The sequence below is a fragment of the Mirounga angustirostris genome, unplaced genomic scaffold, assembly GCF_029215605.1.
Source record: "Mirounga angustirostris isolate CCGP_5_RB_7025 unplaced genomic scaffold, mMirAng1.0.hap1 SCAF_4, whole genome shotgun sequence".
NCBI classification, from domain to species: domain Eukaryota; kingdom Metazoa; phylum Chordata; class Mammalia; order Carnivora; family Phocidae; genus Mirounga; species Mirounga angustirostris.
Window position 1 is genome coordinate 119,636,182 of NW_026991712.1, and position 22,955 is coordinate 119,659,136.

Consider the following 22,955-nt stretch of genomic DNA (forward strand, 5'->3'; position numbering starts at 1 on the left):
TCTTCATCTCTGCCCAGAGGAATCATATGCTTACACTCAGCATTACAGAAGAGCCTTTAATAGCCACTGATTTTTTTATTTATGTATCTTAAAAATTATAATTTATCTTTAAAAATTTTAGAAAATATTTTGGCCACCTTTCAGATATGTGATATTGTGTAAGCACTATGCTTATCTTCTGAATCAGTCATCTTCTTAGCAGATAAAAAGAAAAGGGTGGGGAGATACATAGATAATTTCTCTGTTTCCATGGCTGAAAGTGTGAACCTGAGGAAAATAGAGGACCCCTGACCCCAGAACGGGGCTTAACCAGCTCTCAGATGAATAGAGGGTCTCATACGTTATTGTGCATTAGGATTGTTAAAAATGCAGCTTCCTAGACCCCCACCCTAGAATCTGCAATTTCAACAAGCACCCGGGTCACAGAACTCACTTGGAGAAACACAGCTCTGGACCGTTCATTCTTCTCCAGCCACACTGATCCTCTGACGACCAGATGATGATTAACTGCTTTGGATTCAGCCCTGTGTCTATCCACAGTAACGATGATAACATCCACGTTCACCGAGACTTCCCCTGCGCCAGGCACTGGGCCAAGCCCGGTGTGTGCATTATCTTAGTTATACCCCACAGCAGCCCTGTGGGGGCACTCTTGTTAACTCTAATTTTACCGAATAGTAATCCAAGGCTAAGAGTGCGGCATCTGGCACTTGGCTGAAGTCACATTTTAGGTGGTGAGTTGACAGAACTAGGTTTGGAGCCCAGCTCTGGCTCCAGCACTCTTAATTAGCCACTGTAGTGAATTTTAAGGAACAAAGTGCTTCCTAAAGAAGCATGGCAGATTGTTTTTTAGACAGTGTTTTTCAAGTGATTTTGTATTTTTTAAAAAATGTGCTTTATTTGATCATCAGAGAAACATCTGTGGCCTGTTAATTCGAAGTTTGGACACATGCTTTCTATTAGTGTCAAAAGATGCTGTAAAATTCACACCTGTAATTTAAAAGCAGTTTGACCTGAAATGATTCACTTAAAGTCTATTTTGTCAAGTTCTTCCAGTGGTGTTGGAAGGAAAGAGACCTTACAGTACAGTTGAGGGGGTTTTAAAGTGTGGCGAGGAAGGATTCTCAGACTGAAAACACCACCACTAGCTCTCCCATTATCACTCAACGTTCCTGTGACAACGGCAGAGTGAAGTCATCTCTCGTGACAACCACATTTTTGACACATCTCTGGCTTTGAGGTTAAAGCATAGAGCTCGTGGTTAACCAGTGCCGCCTGCTCCGTTGGTATGGCTGGGGGCACGTGTGGTCTCTAGACTGCATGCACGTCTTGGGGTTCAACAGCTGAGAAGCCTGAACTCGAAAGCCAAATGCATTTTCACACTAGGCGAGGAGGTGGGGGGGAGCGGCAGGGATGAGACAGAGGCGGAAACATAATCCTTCTGCTTTACCTTTCCTTGATTCCTGCTGCAGGTTTATGAAAAGCTGAAGGACCATATGCTGATCCCCGTGAGCCATTCTGAACTGGAAAAGGTGGACGGGCTGCTCACATGCAGCTCGATTTTAATTAACAAGAAGGTAGACTCCTGAGTCGAAGTCCCCCCCCCCCCCCCCCGCCCCATAGCCGGCAATACCGCACTCACAAGGCCGATGACTGTCCTGCTCCTGTCGTGTTCATTGACAATCTGCTGCGCCACTATGCTGTTAACACTGGTTTACGAAAGTCTCCTAAGTTTGCTTCGCTCTGCACCCTCCCCTTCCTCCCCTTGCGGTGGTACCTAAACTGTGGGTTTTGCTAAATGAATTAAGCAATCTAGAAAATATAGAGCTAATGAATTATTGAACTGTGATTAATAATAGTAAAGAAACACTCATTTCAGTGTTTGTATTATCAGTGTGAATATATATATGCTGCTTAGTTGCCAATATATGCTAAAGAATGTCTTCTTGATCAGTCAGATAGGCCAGGGTTGTTTTTTTGGTTTGTTTTTTTCCTCTCTGTATCGGTAGTCATCTTTGGTTCCTGTGAAATTCCCTGGTCCCTGGCTTCCCTCCTTTTCCTTCCTTTTTTTCATCTGAACTCTGGAAATTTCGTTGCCAGTTACTTTCTTTTGCCTTTCTTCACTTCGATTACCTTGGGTAAAATCCACAGTCTTGCCTTCTGGATACCTTCCTGCAGGTCCCTCCTGTCTGCCACATTAGCCTCCTCTGGCCCATGGCTACATCTTCAGCCACCACCCTCACTCTCCCCAGGAAGGGCAAACGGGTCCCTCAACAGAAGTGTGACCAAAATCAGAACGGCTATTTGGGGGAGAGTTAACCAGGCAGAGGCATATCCTGATGGGGTTTGTCCCAGAGATCTGAATTCCAGAAGAAGTAGGGTACCACACCTAGGAAGGTAAATTCAGTTCCAGAGGGTTACTAGAGATCATAGATCAAGAAGCTTGGAAACACCCCATGGGTACATCTCAGAAAGTCTTTAAGTCACATTCCATGAATTTTTGCTTTATTACTGACCATTTATAGACCTTGGGAAATAGTCTTATTTTTTCCCTCAGCTCATTTCTCTTCCCACCCCCACTCATCGTGACTCACCCTACTTCCAGCCTTCTACCCCCTGCAATTATCCTGGTCTAGCAAAGTTACTGCTTTCAAAAGGCACAGTGCATCTACAAATGATTATTGATGGTCTAGTGAGAGCCAGATGAAGCATGTTCAGGAAGTGATCAGCTTGGTGCTTGGAACCGCAGACAAAGGACAATTCCACTTTCAAATATCTATGAATATATACTGTGGAATTCAATTAAAATTTCTGTCCTCGCTAGCTTTTAAATTACACAACCTGACACTGATGCTAGTCTCTTACAAAGAACAATGCCACAGTGAAGGGAGAGATCATTGTCTTTTACTTAAACCTGGAAGAATCAGCCTTTTAGCAGGCCAGGGAAATGGTACTTTCCAAGGAATGGTGACTGATTGAGGCATGTTATCAAACTTCCTAGTCATCTCCACCTTTCCTGTATTGCCTGTAGCTTGTTGTTCAAGATTAACAATCAGGGAGATTAAGGAATATGACTTCAAGGCTTGCTCTGCTTACCTGTGTGTTTCTTTTTTTCTTTTTTTTTTGAAGATTTATTTATCTGAGAGAGAGTGCATGGGTGTGGGTGGGGGAGGGGTAGAGAGAGAATCTCAAGCAGACTCCCCGCTGAGTGTGGAGCCTGACCTGGGGCTTGATGTCATGACCCTGAGATCATGACCTGAGCCGAAATCAAGAGTCAGACACTTAACCGACTGAGCCACCCAGGCGCCCCTTACCTATGTATTTCTAACCAAACATTTCTTATGTTTGGTGACCAAGATAGAATTCCCTCCATTCATATCTCTCCTTAGCAAATGGAAGTGATAAACCTCTGAGAAAACCAAGACATCCTTAGCCACCACCTATCTTTTTCATTTATTTGATGATTTTATGCCAGAATTTGAAGAAATTCCTGCTCCTCCTTTTTGCTTAACTGCAAAATGCAGATATCTTAGTTACAGCATCCTATGAATGAACCATATCTTGGTCACTGTCTTATTTCAAAGTGTCTCATCATGGGTGAAGAGTGTGTTTTTACCAGAGAGAAAACGATTGTTACCCACATGGTCTAGTCAATAAGGAAAAATTGTCCTCTACGATTATGGTTGCCCTTTTGGGTTAAATCTGGCCCTGTGCTGGCAAAAGCAGAACTTCTCCCTGGGAGAGTCCAACATCTCAAAAACAACCTCGGGAAAGTTAACGCAGTCAGCCACCTTAGGATTACTATTAAAGCTAAGTGGCGTATAATTTTCAATATATTTACTTCTATCATCCCAAATTGAAGAACTATATTTAGTCAATTGCAAGTGAATTGATTTTTCTTTTGAACAATTTGTCCTGTAGAAGGCTCTCTTTCACTTTTTCTTTCCTTTGCTTCTGTCCCTCTTTGCTCCTCTGTCTCAAGAAATCACTTAGTATCTATGTGCCTCTTCCACAGAATTGTTTTGTCTGCTATGTCACTAAGACTGTCTTCTTTGTACTCCCTGTGATATGACAGTGTGAAAAGCCAAAATATCTGCAGCATAGTAGTAGTATTTTTTGATGTTCTCATCAGCATAACGTTATCTTTGCAGAGGAACGATGACCCGTTACATAGGTTCCCCTCGAGTCCATTATGATTTATAAGGATAAATAAACTAACACAAGCTGCTCTTTGACATTATAAAGGCATTAGGAATGGTATTAAAGTAAGGAAAAGTTGAGTCTGAATTACTGGGGTAGTAAGATTCAATCTAACAGGGGCAATATAGAGAAAGTACATTATTTAGCATTATCTCTTCAACTATAATGGATTGCTATAGAAATCAGCAGGCAGATCTATAATGTGTATTGATTGCTCTTTAAGCTACTGTGAACAGATTACTAAGGCTATCTCTTCATCTCTAAAGGGGAAATAGTCTATAGATGAATAATGTGACTTATATAGAGTTGCATGTTAAAATTCATAATTATTTACTCTTTAACATTCTACAGAATTTAGCCTTGGTCTCAACATGGTGTTAGACTTGTGCATTTTGTTTTACTGATCATCACACTGCAGCTAATGTACGATTATCCACTCTGTGTACCAAAACCAGTCTTGCCTTTCATGACCCTCTAGTCCAGAGAAGTTCTGCACTGATTTTAATCTCTTGCTGTCCTGATGCTACAAGTATACCAATCATGATGGAATAAAGTGTGAATTATACTATGACCAACAGCACATGTCTCTTTTTTTGCAACAGAAACTGCTGTAGGAAATGCAGTCACCATTGCTTTGCTGTCAGAGATGGGAAGTTTTCTCTGTTGTCCCATAATTAGAAATACTGTGCCTGTAAATCAACTGCCATCAAAAGCTTGGATTAAAATGATACCTGAAGTGATGCTTCATACTGCAAGCACTTAAAAAGCGTGCATGACACCCATGCGAGGTCAAGAGGTCTTGATTTCACCTGTGCTCCTCCTTGGAGGCTTCTTTTTTCCCTTTTGCTCCTAACTGTGGTCAGCACATTATATGGCTCAGTCGTGGAAGCAGTGGAACAGGTTTTCTCTCATTCATGCAAGAGTTTGGTTGTGGTTTTTGTTTGTTTGTTTTACAGTAAGCATCTGTTAGGACATTTGAAGATTTTTTTAATGAGTCTTTTTTTATTTCCAACCATTTTTTTCTAGCTGAAAGCAGCTTTATTGTTTTCCTTTTCTGATTGTAAAAATAATTGCTCACCATAAAAATAAAATTCAAATAATACAGAAGCAACTGTAAAAACAAAAGTAAAGAAAAAAAATTACCCCAAATTTCATCACAGAGATGCCATTGTTAACATTTTGAAGACTATCCACCCATCTATGAGTAGATACAGATATAAATGTGGAATAATTTTACATCATCATGCTGTTCTATAGCTTGCTTCCTTTACTTAGCAATAGATTGCAGGCATCTCTCCATGTCAATAAATAGAGATCTACATCATCAATTTTAACAACCCTGAATATTCCATGATACAGTTGTCGAAGTAGCTCTTTCTAATTTATATGGAGTGTTAGATCACAGATGTTCAGTATGCCCATGTTGCTAGTAGCCTGGGGTCTTCAAACTGTCAAAAATGTGCTGATTATGAGGCTTCACACATACCCAGAGTTAGTTCAATCTGGTGTCTTCTTATGGAAACTGAATGGTACGTGCAAATGCTCACTAGAAGCACTACTATTAAAATTCCTTAAAGAGGTCGTTGATCTATTCATACCTTCTCAGTTGATGTTGCATTAATTAGTTCTCCCTTATTCAAGCCAGCACTGAAAGGGGCACAGAAGCTAAAAAAAAAAAAAAAAAAAAGCCAACTACCACCCCTGCACACCTGCCCTGGGCCCCCTTAGGCAATGGAACCCTCCACCTAAGTGCCAGAGTATTTACTCCTCACAGAAGAGAATGGAGACACTTTTTGAAGGAAGAGTTGGCAGGGTTTCCGTGACTGATCTTTCTCCCAGCCTTCCAGAAGGATGGCGGAAGGTAAGAAGGAGAAAAATCCCCTCTCGTGACAAACTGCAGATTCTGGAAATGGGACTTTTGCTGAATGAATAATGCTGGTCAACAATAGTTTTAGACGGGTGAGCACATGTTTAACAGGCTCTAGGGTACTGCTCCTGTCTTTCCAGAGCTGGCAGTCTGGGAGGGGCTTGGAAGGAAGACTACACAAGATTACAAATGATTACAACACAAGAGAAGGTAAGGTAAGAACTTAAAAGAACAGCACTGTGGTGGTTCCCAAGAAGGGGAAACCTGATGGAGGAACCTGGGCTTGATCGCCTTGGAAGAACTGCCCTGGCTTCAGTAGGCCAAGATAGGAGGTCAGGCCTTTGAGGCGGAGGAAACAGCATGAGCACAGGCATGAAGGTGGTAGAGCATAGCGAACACTTCAGAAGTGTCCATCATGGACCAGTTAACGCTACTAGACTCTGGGGGTACAATGGTGACAGGACCTGCTTTCCTGGAATTTACATCCACAGAGGAAGATAGACATTAAACAAGCTATGGCATGTGCAGTGAACATTTGGAAAGAGAATGGGGTGCTCAGAGCAGATGACGGGCAAGCAAGTGGGTTTGTTTGGCTGACACATGGGGAAATATAAGAGCACAGCGAGATGATGTAGGTTGGGATGTCAACAGTCTGGCCTGCTAAGATAGGATATTAGGACTGAATTTGGCAGTCTGTGAGGATCTCCTGAAGACTTTGGGGTCAGGGAGTGAAATTACTGGAGCTTGATATGGCAGCATTGTATAGGATGATGGGAACTGAGACTGGCGTTTCTCTAAGTTTAATTTCCCCTAGTTTACTTTGTCATTTAAACATCTCTTCTTATCTCCAAAATGGAGCCTGAAAGCTGGGCAATTATCTCTCTCTCTCTCTCTCTCTTTCTCTATATATATATATATTTTTTTTTTCTCTTCCTCTCTCTCTCTCTCTCCTGAAAAACAAATTAATAACACCTTTCCCTCCCAACTCCAAAGGGACCTTTTCAACACGAATGAGATGAAAGGACTGAAGACTTCTTTGGAAGAAAGGTATAATGTAAATATCATTATCATCATTATCCTCATTAACTCCTATCACAGCAAGTCAGGATCCCATCAAAATGTCATCTTCTATTTGAAACATCAATCACCACTCCAGAAATAACTCAAGATTTTCATCATTGATGCCTCTAAGCTAGCCTGACAGCTTCCAAGATGAATTCACAGGTTTCCTTGGTAGCCGACACGGCTGTTCCGAAGACATACTTGCATTAGGGAACTGTTGGTAAGTCGGAATTTTCCCCAACTCCCTTCCCCCTCCAAACACTCATTTCTAACTCAGTGAAAGCTGGTCACTTATAGCACAAGATAACTGGGGTTATCAGGCTTTAAGGAGAATGTGTAAGAGCCAAATATGTTACTGTCACTATAAATAAATAAAAGATTCAAACCAGTATGCCAGCTAACCTCTTGGTAAAATATAGCTTGGACTGGCTTGTGACATGAATGCCTACAAGTAATGATTGGTCTCTAGGTCTTGGGAAGCCCCCTCTATTTATAAATAGAAAGTTTAGTCATCTGGCTATGAATACAAAGAAAGAGCTTGAGTGAATTAACAAAAACCTAAGAAGGTAGCTTGCTTTTTCCTACAGTTAAACTTTAAAAATAATTTTTTAAGTTCCTGCTCATGGACAAGGAAACTTATTGATTAGCTAGGAAGGACTTTGGGACAGAACTCAGAGGATAACAGCTTCAAATTAAATTAGGAAACCATGTGCTATGTGTTGAAATTCCCCACTATCCCTCAAGGGTACAAAGACTACATATTTCATATTGAGGCAGAAAAGGTTCAGGAAACAAACAAGTTCTGATTCTAAGCAACAGTCAAGCTATGTAGAAATGTTACCTCTTCTGCCTCTGGAAAGAGCTTGTGGAATAAACAGATTCATGGATCCAACAGAGGCATCAAATTCCAGGGCAGGATATGAACAAAATCATCTGTTTTGTTTACGTGGGACCCATGTGAGCATATGAGGTCCCCTAGAGTTAATGCTAGGACAGCAACATGGGGCTTGCTTCCTTTCTAGGCTTGATTATAATTGGGAGAGACTGAAGGAACATTGTTATCATGGAAGGATGGTAACAAGGAGTTTATCTGATAGGAAATAGAATTCACCCCCCCCGCCCCCGCTTTAGATCAAATAAAGAGATTTTAATGATGGTCTGTGTCAAAGATATGCATGTTGAGGGTACAAACAAGGGTGGTGATACCCCAAAACCAGCTGTCAGCCGCACCCCTAGGCCCAGCAGGACAAGGACAGGAAATCATGCTACTGCATCTGATACAGAGAAAGGACCACAGCTCCAGGCCGAGACCAGATTCCAGAACAGGGAAATATACCTCAGCCTCTCTCTTCCCACTCTCTGATCTGCTGGTGCTCCCCACTGACTGAACACAATGGCCAGATGGCTAGTGGGGGAGCCCAGGCAATGCCTTCTTCAGAGGGGAACCTCCTGAGCCATGGAGCTGGCAGAGAAGGGCAGAGAAAGGAGCTGGAGGGGGTAGAGGATAATCACAATGCCACTATGAAAATGAGCTCTTAGCCCTCCGGGGAGTGGCTGTCGCCAACTCTGTCTCTCAAGGTTGGCCTTTAAATCATATTTCTTGGCGAACTCCTTAGGCACATGCCAGTTCCATGATCTGGTTCTCCCTCTCTGAATATCAGAAAATGATTGGAGCAGAATCAACAGTAGGACATGAGTCTGCAGTGCCAGCGGGTAAGAGAACATCACATTCCAGACCCATGAGTCCTGGACCTCTTTAGTAAGCACTATGTTAATTCTAAAATTAGAGCAATCTCTGGGGCACCTGGTGTTCAAAAACAGCTAAGTGCCTTTTTACAGCATGCTCATGACCTGCTGGTGACATAAAGTTGTTTAGGATTCCACAGAACCTATTTTCTCTGTTTCCCCTTTTGTTTGTACACACAGCCGATCCCGCTAGGCAAAAGCTGTGTTTGGTTTTACATGGTTATGTTGTTCATGGGGATAATATTCAGTCTGAACTCATCCGGTTAGTTCTCCATTCCTGGAGGTGTTCAAGCAGAGACTCAAGGACCACAAGCAAGAGTGGTTGTGGAGATTGCTGTAGGGGGTAAAATCTGATCTAGATAACATCTAATGTCCTTTACCACCCTGCAGTTCTATGATTAGGTATTTGTGCTGTTCTGATTCCCAGGGGATTTCCTTCCCACTCTGGGCCCCACCACCCCAGGCTCTATATGAACATTGTTCTCATCTAGTAAATAACAATACTAAGAGTTCCACTTCCAGCATGATCACAGGAAGAGATCTGTGGACTGACTCTCCAGCAACACTGATGGACATTTTTTTTGATGAGTCATTTTTTCCAGGTTTATTCAGGTATAGTGCCAAAATTGTAGTGTATTTGCACTGTACAGCATGGTAATTGGATATACATATACATAATGAAATGATTCCCACAATCAAGTTAAGTTAGTTAAGTAATCAATTACTTTTACATAAATAATATTTTTTAGTGAAATACTCAAGGTCAGCCCTTTTAGCCAGTATCAAGTATACAATACAGTATTATTAACTACAGTTCCCAATCTGTACACTCGATTTTTTTTTTTTTGAAGTACAGTTGACACAGATTATTTTTTTAAAGAAACATTTAGAGCCTCTGGAATTGGTTGTATGCGCATTCATCAAGTGAAGAAACAGTCAAGAAAATCTTCTGAACTTGTTGAGATCAGTGAGAACCTGTGGTATTTGCACCCTTCTTTCTTCCCTCTCAGCTCGGTGAGAGAGACCTCCACTCCAGACTGAGAGCTGAGAACACAGAGCCCTCTCTCCCCACAGGTGAGAGAGACATCTCCATTGTTCATTCTGCCCCCAGCCACCTGTTGCTGAGACTAAATTCTGGGCAAGTGTGTCTGAAAAGTGGGGCTCCCCTCTTCCACCCAGCCTCACTTGTATGGGACAGAGGCTCTTTGAGACACTTTGATCACTGCACCAAGAAGAATATGGGGCCCTGAACACCCTTCCCCTAGCTCATGGGATGGGGGTTCTAGCCAGAAGAGGCAAGCCAAAAGGACCTGAGGCTACAGTCTCCCCTTCAACTAACATTCACCAGCTAAAACAAAGACATCACTTTAGGAAGAGCTCACCATTTTCCCTGCCCCCAGCTACAGAACCAAGCCTCAGATTTTGCCCCTGGGGGAGAAGCAGGCTACAGAACAAAGAGCTTCAAATTCCTCACCCAAGAATTGACTTCATTTGCAACTGTAGTGTAAAGAAGTTCAAGTCTAAAGGTGCTCTCAAAAACAGTGGAGGTTGTAATGAAAAGCAATTAGGAAAAGATTGGTAGATTAGGCTAAACTTTAGGCAGCCAGCTTGAAAAAGGAAGAAGTAAAACTACCCCTGTTGACACCTAACATGATCTTCTATATATAAAATCCTGAGGAATCCACTAAAAAATAATTAAACCTAATAAAAAGAGTTCACAAGGTTTTAGGATACAAGACCAATATCAAAAAATCAATTGCATTTCTATATACTTGCAATGAACAATCTGAAAGTGAAATTAAGAAAAACAATTCCACTTACAATAACATCAGAAAGAATAAAATATTTAGGAATAAATTTAATAGAAGTGCAAAGCTAATGCTCTGAAAATGACAAAACATTGTTGAAATTAAGAGCTAAATAAATGGAAAAATCTCTCATGTTCATTGATTAGAAGACTTAATAGTATTAAAATGGTGATACTTCCCAAATTGATCTACAGATTCAATGCAAAATCTATTAGAATCTCAGCTGACTTCTTTGTAGAAATTGACGAACTGATTCTAAAATTCATATGGAATTACAAGATCCCCCAGTATCCAAAATACTGAAAAAGAGAAAGTTGAAGGACTGACACTTCCCAATTGCAAACTTCAAAAGCAACAATAATTAAAATAGCGTGGTACTGACATAAGGATAGACATATAGATCAATAGAATAGAACTGAGAGTCCAGAAATAAATCTATGTTTTTATAGTCAACCGATTTTCAGCTAGGGTGTGAAAGAATATATAATGAGGGGAAAGGATAGTTTTCTCAACAAATGCTGCTGGGACAACTGGATACCCACCTCAAAAGAATAAAGTCAGACTCTTCCCTCACACCATATACAAAAATTGACTCGAGGGGCACCTAGGTGACTCAGTTGGTTAAGCATCTGCCTTCGGCTCAGGTCATGATCTCAGGGTCCTGGGATTGAGCCCCACGTCTGGGCTCCTGCTCAGTGGGGAGCCTGCTTCTCCCTCTGCCACTCCCCCCTCTCATGCTCTCTCTCTCTCAAATAAACAAATAAAATCTTTTAAAAATAAATTAATTAATTTAAAAAATGAACTCAAAACGGGTCAGATATCTAAATGAAGAGGAAAAACATAAAAGTTCTTAGAAGAAAACAGGAACAAATCTTCATGACCTTGAATTTGGCAATGGATTCTTAGATATGACCCCAAAAGCACAAGCAACAAAAGAAAAAAAAAGAGATGAATTGGACTTCCTCAAAATTGAAAACTATGTGTTTCAAAGGATACCATCCAAGAAAGTTAAAAGACAGTTCACCAAACGAGAGAAAATATATACAAATCATATATCTGATAAGGTATTACATTTAGAATATATAAAGAACTCTCATAACTCAATAATAAAAAAAGACAACCCAATTTTAACATGGTGAAAGAATCTGAAGAAGCATCTCTCCAGAGAAGTTACACTGGTGACCAATAAACATATGAAACATCATTAGTTATCAGGGATCAACATCTCTGATGCAAATCAACATCACCAGGAGATACCACTTCATACCCATTAGAATGAGGAGAATTAAAAAGTCGGATAATAAAAATATTGGCAAGGATGTGGAGAATCAGAACCCTCATACATTGCTACTGGGAATGTAAAATGCAGCCACTTTGGAAAACAGTCCGGCAGTTCCTTAACATGTCAACATTCAGTTACCATATGACCCAGCAGTTACCCTCCTAGGTATATACCTAAGAGAAATGAATGCCTATGTCCAACAAGAACGCTTGTTGCAGCATTATTCAAAATAACTGAAGGGTAGGAACAACCCCAATGTACACCAAGTGATGAGTGGATAAACAAAATGTGTTAGCTCCACACAATGGAGTATTATTGAGCCATAAAAAAGAATGGAGTATTGATACATGCTACAACATGAAGGAACCTTGAAAACATTATACAAAGGGAAAGAAGCCAGTCACCAAAGACCACTTATTGTATGACTGCATGTATGTGAAATTCCAGAATAGGCAAATCAGTGGAGACAGAAAGATTACTGGTTGCTCAGGCAGAGAAATAGAGGGAGTGACAGCTTGGGAATAGAAGGTTTCTCTTAGACAGAATGAAAGTGTTCTAAAATCAGTTGTGGTGGTGACTGTATATATCTGCATATATGCTTAAAACCCTCGAGTTGTATACCTTAAATGGGTGATTGGTACATGAATGATATCTCAATAAAACTTTTTTAAATAACCGTAATAATACTCTTTGTCCTATTCATATCTCAAAGGGTGGTTGGGAACTTCGAATGAAAGAATTTATGTGAAAGTACTTGGTACCCTATGCCGTGCTATACAAATGTAGCCTATTATATTCCTGAATGGGACCAATCAGCTTTTCCACCAGCACCTGTCAGTGCAGAACTCATAAGCTGTCATTCCTGAAACTACCTTAGCCCCCAATTAGATTTCCTTTTCTTCAGTAGTTAAAATTCATTGACAAATTCATTCATTTCACCCTTGAAATAGCTTTGCATAATAGTTGCTTGTGGAATGCTTCTTACCATCACAGCCTTCTTTTAAAAGAGGAAATAACGTTTCTTTTGTATGTTTTTCTAAAATTCAGCTCAAGTGTGCATAATTACCACACATACCAAGTTCCTCGCTGCATCAACCATGAAGTCCGCATGGTGTGTATAATAATGTGCTAACTGGTAATCATTCCTTTCCTCTCAAGTTCCCAAACCCCTCATTATATTTTGGCCATCGCTATGCTCTTCTGAGCTGTGGTGAACAGTAGTCTGAATAAGCAAAAGGAGATGAGAACGATATTGAAAGAATCTGGTTTTTGGCCAGGTGAGCCTATGAATGCAGCACCAGCGCACCATTTTTAGATAGGAGAAGGAGGGAGAAATTAAGTGACCCTTTCCGGTGGCATTTTCTTTACTTGGCTGACCTGGCCAATCGGCGGTCTAAATAACCCTAGCTTTTTCATCCCATTATACAGCCTTGGACCCCAGCCACATTTCATTTGGCTTGCAAGCAGCCGATGTCTTCTTGATCTCTTTTTTACATTTTGCAAATAGTATCTAATGATAAGAGCTTTTTTGTAAAGCTCTACGTACCTGGTATGGTGCCAAGAGGTGTTATGTGCCTCCTCACGAATGCCTTATGAGGCAGATGGCAAAACCAAGTCCCAGAGAAACTTAGTCACTGGACAAAGTCACACAGCTGGTGGATGTGGCACCAGGGCTCAAACCCTGATTCTGTTTGAACAGCAGAGCCCGTGCTCTTCATCATTGTTCTGTGCTGCGCACTGAAAACTAGTGCCCTCTTACAGTCTCCAAATTGTTACACATCAAGGCATTTTCAGAACGTGTGAAGTTTTCCTACCTCTGCTTTTCCACATTAACCTGGATCTGGGAGTCTGTACTGCCCCTCTCTCCCAGAGGCATCCCTTGGTTGAGCCTCAAAAACAAAGGAAGCCTGGACATCCTCTGTGGCGGACAGCAGTTTTTATAGAGAAAGTGTGGAGTAACAGCGCTCCCAGGTGGTCATGTGCATTTTCTCATGTGGCCTTTAGGCGAGAAGTGGGAAGAAGACAGCTGCCACTGCTGACCTGGTGGCCTTCGTGGTACGTGTGTGTGACCCCAGAGGACCTGGCTGTGGACGTGGGCAGATTCCAGGCCTGGACTATCCCACCGTGACTGAAACCAGAAGTGCAGTCAAAGTCCCAAGAGAGGTGTTGAAGATCCATGCAGACCCATAGGAAATCTGAAGGAAGGCTTCGTGGCCAGGAAGCTGCCTCCTGCCACCCACTCCTTGGCCCACACCTGCATCTCCTCCCATGGAGCACCAGCTCTAGCTAAAGCTTTGTTTCCTTGCTGGAGAAAAAATCACCAAGTCCTTAGTAATTATTCACATCTTCATGTGAGATATGTCCATCTGGTCCATCCCTGATAACAAGTGTTTCAAGGGAAAGAGAAGAACATAGGGATGATGAGAGCCAGGAGCAGCGGGGGAGGCAAGAACTAGAGAAAGGAAGAGGAATCAAAGAGAGAGAGAAGGGGGAGGGAGAGGGGAAAGGGCCCCCAGGAAGGGCCCAGGAAGAGAGGAGAGGGGTGTAGCCCAGTCCCCTCTGCAGTCTGAATCAGTCCTCATTGCCCCAGGCTTGAGAAGCAGAAAGAACCTGCAAGGCAGTGTGTTCAATACAAAAGACATTCCAATAGCTCCCCACTGGGCTCCCATTGTGGTGGCTTCGTGTATAGTCGGCTCTCCAGAGAAGCAGAATGAACAGGTCAGAGAGGTAGGCAGGTAGACAGATTTACTGTAAGGAGTTGGCTCATGAGATTTGGGGGCCTAAGAACTCATGATCCACAGCCAGTGAGCTGGAGACTCGGCACAGCCCCGTGATAGAGTGCCAGTTCAAGGCCAAGGGCCCCAGAACCAGGACCCTGGGTGGTGCAAGTTTCAGTCTGAGTCCAAGTCCGAAGGCGAGGAAGACTGGTGTCCCAGATCAAAGAGGCAGAGAGAGAATTCTTAGTCGGCTTTTTATTCTTTTCAAGCCCTTGGTGGGACGAGGCTCACCCACACTGGGCAGGGCCATCTGCTTCACTTACTCTACGGATTCGAATGTTAACCCATCCAGAAACATGCTCCCAGACACACCCTGAAATAATATTCAACCGAATATCTGGGCACCCTCTGGCTCAGTCAGGTTCACACATAAAGTTAGCTATCCCACTCGGCAACAGCCCGTGGTGGTACACCACTTTGTGGTTGTTTGTGTCCAGGCTGTTCTCACCCTAGACAGTAGAGCTAAGGGCAGAAACAGCCCTTTTGCACACCATAGCCCCAGCATCTGACACAGTAAGCGCTCAAGATGTTTGGAAAGTATAAAAACAGACAAATGAACAAACTCACAGATTTGTGCCCACTATAAAGAATATATAGTACTGGTCTCATTACACAGTAGAGGACGGTAAGCTCTGAGTTCCGGGCCGTGCATGTCATCAATTCTCAGAGCTTAATATGGTGTTTGACACACAGAAGGTGCTCAATAAATGTTTTATGACCCAGGGACCATTGAGTGATTCCCTTCTTAGAGATGGGGCTGGCCTTGCGTTTCCCTTGGAGCTTACTGAAAACTAATCCCGCTTCTTGTCCGAGTCTGAGAACAGGCTTTTACGAATTGGTATCTTTTACATTCGCTTCAGATTTCAGAAGGCTTTGTTTGCAAAATCTCCTTGCCTGCTGTCACCACAGTGAGGAGAAACCGTCAGAGTGCCATCGGACCCCGTGGGGGGAAGCCAGGAAGGTTGTATGATTAGTGCTGTCTGCGAGCGGCCGGCAAAAGCTCCATGGGCCCTTCCAGGGGAGAAGGAAAATCCTGATTAAATAGAGCCGGTCACAGCCCGGGAGCCTGCTGAGCTATAGGAGAGTTGCCCTAACGCTATGAGACAGGTTTCCAGAACAATTTGGGAAAGTGTAAAGAGATCCAGTCCAAGTTCATCTTCCTTGCTGGAAGTCTCTGCTCTTCAGGAAAAGCAAGGAAGAGAGATCTACCTTTGGGACTTCCGTGTCTTAGTTTTGCCTGTGGAAAACAGTGACGGTGATCCCAGAGAGTCACAGAAGTACGGGTTGACATACTCCCTCCTCAGGGAGGAGGTCGGGCTCAAGGAAAATCAAACCGCCAGTTAGTCGCCACTTCGGACCACTCACAGAAGTGCGACGGGGTGGTAGTGAAGACGTGAGCTCTGGAATCAGAACTGCCCTCCAGTGGAGGCTCTATCATCTGCTGGCTTGGGCCATTACAGTGGTGACACCAAAAGGTCGCTTATCCACCCATGATCTCCATCAGACCTCAAGCTGTTCCAAACAAAGACAATACATTGTAACGAACAGTTGGAAATATTCTCAATCTTATGTGACTATAATCATATTAGAAAATGTTGGGGGGGGTTTGTTATACATGAACTAAGTTAACATGGCGTGCTTTTTATACAAACACAGATTCAAGACCAACCCCCTATCAGTCCCCACAACATTTCAAACCAGTTCACTACCCTAAGCCCCTCCTATAGTTAAATTCTGGAGCCAACCCTGGCAAAGCATTTGCTTTCAGTAAGACTCAGTTTCCTCCTCTATTAAGACAATAAAAGTTGAGGGCGCCTGGGTGGCTCAGTTGGTTAAGCGACTGCCTTTGGCTCAGGTCATGATCCTGGAGTCCCTGGATCGAGTCCCGCATCGGGCTCCCTGCTCAGTGGGGAACCTGCTTCTCCCTCTGACCCTCCCCCCTCTCGTGTGCTTGCTCTCTCTCATTCTCTCTCTCTCAAATAAATAAAATCTTTAAAAAAAAAAAAAAGACAATAAAAGTTGATAGAGTTATTGAGTACTTCCTGTTTTCCGGGCACTGAGCAAACAATTTTTATGTGATTTTTCTTATTTAATCCTTACGACAACAGTATAAAGTCAGGCCTTTCCTCTATGTGCCTCAGTTTCTCAAGTTGTATGATAGAGATAATAATGCCCACCTCTTGGTGTTGGAGTGAAAGTTAAAAAGTTACTTGCTTATCTCAGTTACTCTGCCTCATAAAATACCGCGTTCCCAGATTACTCTAATTTCATTCTGCACCCTGTGAAAACTGGTCATTTGCCATCGATGACGTCAAGAGCCAAAGTGTATCCCATTCTCAATATCTGGGGGGTGACTGCCTTTGGGTTCCCAATCTGGATGTCACTCTCTTCTCAGTGGCTTTTTGTCAGGGCCCCTTCCCTCTTGAGCAGCTTTCGTCTCAGACAGACTCCTCTTCACTGAAGTGCTGCAAACTCAATTATTGGCAAAACTTCATATAACTTTGTTCCCGGTATTTCAAAGTAAATCATCACGCACCATGAGTCTGCACTTCTCTCTCTACCTATTTTACCCCTGTCTTCAGCAAGTAGTCTCCTTTCTCTTTTGCTAACTCCTTTCATTGATCCTAATGTTTGCCCAGCTCCTCCCAGAGATTTCAGATATTATCTGACACTAGAGTTGGATTGGACAAGTCATTCAGCTTCCCAAAGGCTCAAATACTTCTGTTATAAAACTGCATTACACCTCCCACGTAGGTCATTAGGAGAATTTTAGAGGATATCATTCATGTTCCTCTTCTGTGCATTTGTAATACATTGAAGGTCCTCAATAAATGGGACTTTTCTTCCACCCTTGTCAGGCCTGCCCCAGAAAACCCCAAAAGGACATACGTGGAAAAAATCTAGCTCTGGTATGCCAGCCCAGATTCGAGGAGAAGCCCCCTCAGCACCAGCACAGCAAGACTTTCAAGGCCCAAGACCTGAGCCCTGGGTCATGTGATCTGCTGCGAGGCAGTGTGTTGCCTCACTCAGCAGTGGAAGTGATTGTTGGAATCTGATGCAGTTGGAGACAGAAAAGACAATAATCTCACACCTCTATGATCTTTCAATGTGGCAGATACTCTGAGACCATTAAACATGACTTTCGGTTACATAGCCAAGCACACTTGCACGGGACGGGGTGGGGGAGGGGGTCCCCGGGCATCTCCCCCTCCCTGACCTTGGTCTAATTCACCTGCGACCTCCATCTCTCCAGCCCCTTTATTTTTTCTATTCTTCTTCCTCTTGTCATCCTTTCCTGTAAATGGAGATCATATTAATACAATGAGGTTGTTAAGTACATCAAAGTAGATGTGTCTAAAAGTGCTTTGTTTACTGTAAGGTGCTGTACAGAACGTATGTTTCATTGTTTTATTTTTCAGCACAGAAACTCCTCTCTATGTGTCACATACCATCAGTTAAAAGGGCTGATTTTATTTGGGGTGGGGGGAGGGAATGTTTGTTTGGTTTTAGGGTCTATGGCTTTTTTGTTTTCTTGTTTTCTAGTTCTGGTTTCTGAACATTCCAGTTCGTAAGGGAATTTAGTGGCATTTTGAAAACCCAGCTGGCCTCCCAGCATGGCTGAGATAGAGACATGATTCTCTGGAGAAAGAATTCTCACCCTGCAGCTTGCTACATAAACTTGCTCAGGTGAGAAGTGGCTCAACTCCAAACTCACACCTGGCTCTCCGAGTGTCTGTCCTTGTGACTTTTGATTTGGGGATTGGATCAGAAACCACAATAAGTTTCCTTTGTCCTAACGTATAAGACTTATCTCTCTCCAAATTGGCAGGTGCTCAGGCTTCTGACTGTCAAATGCAGCAGCTCCAGAGGACCCTTTGAGGTGCCCTGCAAGACCCTGTTGGGGGCTCAGTAACAATGCTTTACTTCCCAGCCTGAGTTCTGAACCATTGAGAAGTAAGGCAAAAGACCCAAGAGAGACCAAAATGTCTCATTTTTTGCTGATACAGGTTAGGCTGGAAAATCTAATTCGTATCTGTTGGCAAGTAGAACCTCAGCTTTAGGCTGGACCCTGTTAAGGGAGTGCTGGACCAGAGCAAGCCTCCCCCTCCCATCCCATCCCCCCCACCTCCCCCACCCCCAGAAGTGGGGCCGAGCCCCACCTGGAAGAGCTGAGCAGAGCATGTGCTCACAGCACAGGAGCCTGCTCCCAGCGGGAAAAAATGAGGCACTGAGCCAAGCTCCCGGTTTTCTTCCCAAGTTCACCGAGGAGAAGGAACTCTGCCCTAGACTAATCCTCGCCAAGGGCTATTCTTTGCTCACAAAGTCTCCTTGAGGCAAGTGTTTACAGAATGACAATTTCCTTCAAGAGGGACATCTGGTTACCCTATGATCTATTCTCTTCTGACATAGTCATTAACACACCTCTATTGCATGCTCTTCCTGGTGTTTACCACAAACCCCAGTTGTGTTCTGGCATTCACACCTCCCACCACTGCAGTCACTTCTTCCACTTACCTAACACCCAACACCTACTCACCGCCAGCTGTAATCTGAAGGCACGCACGACACAGTGGCCCGAGTTAGCGTCTCCTCTTGAGCCGTTTAAATGATACAACCTATCCCTCTTTTGTCCTTACATAGGCACATTCTGTTGGCGGTTTCCATATTTTTGGATTCCAGTGTCGTTAGTGTTACATGAACCCACAACAACAATAAGTGGAAAACCTAATCATTGTGGGGTTTTTTGTTTAAGTCTGTTCCATTCAAATGAGTCATACCATTAAGTAAATACCCAGTTTCCTTTAAGTGCTTAATCAGTTACACAAGTACCAAAGAGTTCACTCTGACCCTGTGTTGTGTTACGGTTTTTTTCCTTGTTCTGTAAAACTTTCGTTCTTGGATTACACATTTTCAGGGATGACTGCCAATTCCTCCTTTCTCCTCTGCCTTCCTCTGAGCATTGTGTGTGTGTATTTTCATGTCAGTGTCCTAGTCCTGCAAATAAAAGCCACCTTTCCTGTTTTTTCAGCAAATTGAATCAATTCCAATTTTCTTCTGGGCTTCCCTGTTAGTGTTCCGTGTGCATGTTTTGCTGGATTGTTCCAATAAGCTTCCCACTCTGTTTCAAAGGCATCTAAGGTAAAGAGCAATACGCTGGAAAGGAATTGAACGATCTGAGTTCTGAGCCTCCTCCCTGGGGGCCCCAGCAGCTGGGCAGGTGTCTAAGGGAACTTGGCAGGTAGTTGTATCCTCCCCTGTGCTTCCGTTATCTTCCAACAACACTTTATACTTCCTTCGGCTATGTACACACCATCTGTTATTTTCATAACTTGCTCCTCTGTCTTTCTCTTTACCTACTCGGGGAATCCACCAAGGCAAAACTCTGTCTTATTTTTTGGATCTCCTGCAGCTAGCTCCTGACTCCTAGTGGGGGCTCAGTTACTATTTGAGGAAAGGGAAAGGAAAAGAAAGAAGCGAGGAGCTCAAGAGGGGCCGGGGCCCGCAGCACCCATGTGTATGCTAGGAGCCCTCTCCGGAAAGCTGTCCCCACTTTCTCGTGGCCAGCTCCTTCCCATCTGTCACCCCCATGTCCGTTCAGTGTCACCCCTTCTGAGTGTCTGCATCCTTCCTAAAGGAACCACCAAATGGGCACACATGGACACACACACACACAGTAACCTTCTATCTTCCTTCCCTGATTTATCTATTTCTGACTCTTTGCTATCTGAAATTATTTTAGCTGTTTGTTTAGTTATTGTCTGTCTCCATCCATTATATGTAAGCTCCAGGATACCTTAGCTGTAGTATCTTAAATAGTGCCTGGCATGTGGTAAGTGCCTAAAGAGTTTCAGTGGGATGAATAAATGGAGAAAGAGGGTGAGGAAGGAAGGGAATGTCTCCTCTCCTCCCATGCCCTATTCAATCAACTTGTTTTAAATGTAGAGCAGTGAGAACCTCCAGGGAGAAAAAGGAAACTATTCTTCTGCCCTTTGCTGACCTGCCCCATGGCTCTTCAATGTAGACAGCAGGGTCCAGAAAACATCTGTGGTGGGAGAACAGGCGAGGGAAGTGGGAAGTGTCTCAAGCCACGCATCCTTCAAGATGCAAAGGAAGAATGCTGTAAGGAATGGGGTGGACCAGAGACTGAGCTGTCCCGGAGACGGTTCTTTCCACACCGCCCGCGTGCAGTAAAGGACCGGCTGAGCTCCAGAAAATGGGGAACACGGTTTGCACAGACTCCCACAGGCAGTTTCGATACATCACGGCACCTAGTGAGGCCTCAGAAGGGCCCGGAGTCAGCCCTGGAAAGCCAGGAGCCAGAGGCTGCAACTTTGCTTCTCGGCTGGCTACATCGTCATCTCCGCTTTGCTCTGTGTGTGCGTCAGCTTCCGTCTCTCCCTGCAGACCTCTGCAGGGAGCCAAATCCAGCTGCTCGGGAGTCCCGCAGGCCCATTTCCTGGTTCCAAGGGGGAGAATCTGATGGGACCAGCATGCGGCAAGTGTCCGCACCCCTTCTCATCAGCTGTGGGTTGGGGTCACTTTGTACAGGAGGTGGCAGTCAGTAGGGATCCGGGAACTGGGTATGTGGCTGAGAATCACCCCAAAGGACATTTACCATCTTTACCTTCGTCAACAGGTGGTGTATGTACTCCAGACTGATAACATCTGAGAAAGTTCATTGTCCTTTTTTTTCAAGTGTCCAGATATTTTCCATTTGTTTTCTCTGTCATTAACCCCCCCATCACCTAGCACTGGGAGCATGAAGTAGAAAACGCTTCCCTGTGAAATGTTTGCTGGGTCACTAGGGCATTAAACACTTGTTTCCAGGGCTCGTGGATCTAAAGCCACAATCATGAGTCAACGACAGAGAAATGTTTACCGCCCTAAGTTAGCCTAAAGAAGCCAAATGTGACAGAAATCCTGTGGGCAACTTTCCACCTTTCTCTTTCATTGATTCTGGCGCCTGAGAAAATAACTCCTGGAATGTACCCACTGAGTCCAACCACCTCAACAGAGCAAGATAGTGTGTCCTGAATGCACCAAAAACACACTTTTCCATGGGTAGTTATGAGTCCAGCACACGGCCTTATGCCTCTCTCGCTGACTACTTCTGACTCATTCAAATGGTTTGCTGGCTAGTGACCCAGGTGTATGTGATACAGGATGATACCAGGTGAGCTCATACCTTGGGTTTTTTGAAAACTTGGTATTTTTCAACAGATTTACCTTTGAGCAAAGTGTTCCTTTGTGGTGGAAAGTCTATTCGACAGACGGGGTTGGTGGGGAGGGTAAAACAAGGTGGCTGGAAGCAGGGAAGCTGCTGGGCACATGAATGTAAGATCTGTCATCCCTGTGAGAGAGACAGAGTTCCGAAGATGATGACTCCTTTGGAGAAATATTCCTGCCCAGGAAAATGTAATGCAGGTGTGTGTCCACCACTGTCCTGGCTTGTGGAGAGGTTTGGAGCCTGTTCTGTTGGGTTCCATGGTACTGCTTGCCCAGGTACGACTCCATGAAGACCCTCTAGGTGATCAAGACTTCGATCCCGGAGACTTTAAATGTTCTGAACTATTGGAAGGGGAGCAGCTGAAGGAAATCCTGGGGCACAGGTGCTTGCTTTCAGACCTAGCTAATCATCACTGTGCTGCAGGCAATGAGCGTTCCTCACCACAGGTGACTAGGACACCTAATCTAGGTTCTCAGGACAGGTGGAGGTCTCCACAGGTGTGGGCTACTGGGCCATGGGCCATGTTCCAGTGCAGCACAGCTCTCTCTCTTTCTGTCCTTGAGGTCCTTCCTCTCTCCCCACCCCCAGTCTGTGGAATCTTTAATCTGGGGGCGGAGCTCTATTTGTTCTTGTGCAGTGATGCATCCAGCTCTTTCTGTCTCGCACCTGTACCAGTGACTTTTGAACTTAAACATTACTATTTCAGCTCCTTTATTCTCTGCCTCAAGAGGAACATCCTTCCCCTAGAAGCACTGGATGACTCATATCTAGCTTTCTGGGCTGGGAGGAAGATCTTCAGGGTGCAAGAAAACCAGAATGCAGAGTTGGGAGGATTGTGGGTGTTGAGGGGTAGGAAAGAACACAGAAATGATTCCTTAAAATATCATCCCATTCTATATGGATTAGGCATTGTGCCCATAATATAATGCTTGTTACTATGAGTTTTGTGTTCTTGTTCACGTGGTTTCCTGCAGGGCTACACGAC

The 22,955-nt window shown here is 43.7% G+C and overlaps 1 protein-coding gene and 1 long non-coding RNA gene across 9 annotated transcripts in view; one reads left to right on the forward strand and one right to left on the reverse strand.

The window, feature by feature from the left end:
• Nucleotides 1-4,771, forward strand: part of DDAH1 (dimethylarginine dimethylaminohydrolase 1) — a 134,862-nt gene extending 130,091 nt beyond the window's left edge. For all 8 annotated transcript variants that reach the window (XM_064588896.1, XM_064588893.1, XM_045897289.3 and 5 more), the window contains one exon: nucleotides 1,473-4,771. In XM_064588896.1, coding sequence (XP_064444966.1) covers nucleotides 1,473-1,589 — 117 coding nt within the window. In that variant the 3' untranslated portion in view covers nucleotides 1,590-4,771. The remainder of the gene's footprint in view (nucleotides 1-1,472) is intronic.
• Nucleotides 3,072-19,590, reverse strand: LOC135364156 (uncharacterized). The gene is made up of 3 exons (XR_010410875.1): nucleotides 19,258-19,590; nucleotides 17,960-18,037; nucleotides 3,072-16,254 (listed from the first exon to the last, which is right to left on the reverse strand). It is a non-coding gene; the product is annotated as an uncharacterized LOC135364156 (long non-coding RNA).
• Between the last annotated feature and the right edge of the window lie 3,365 nt (nucleotides 19,591-22,955).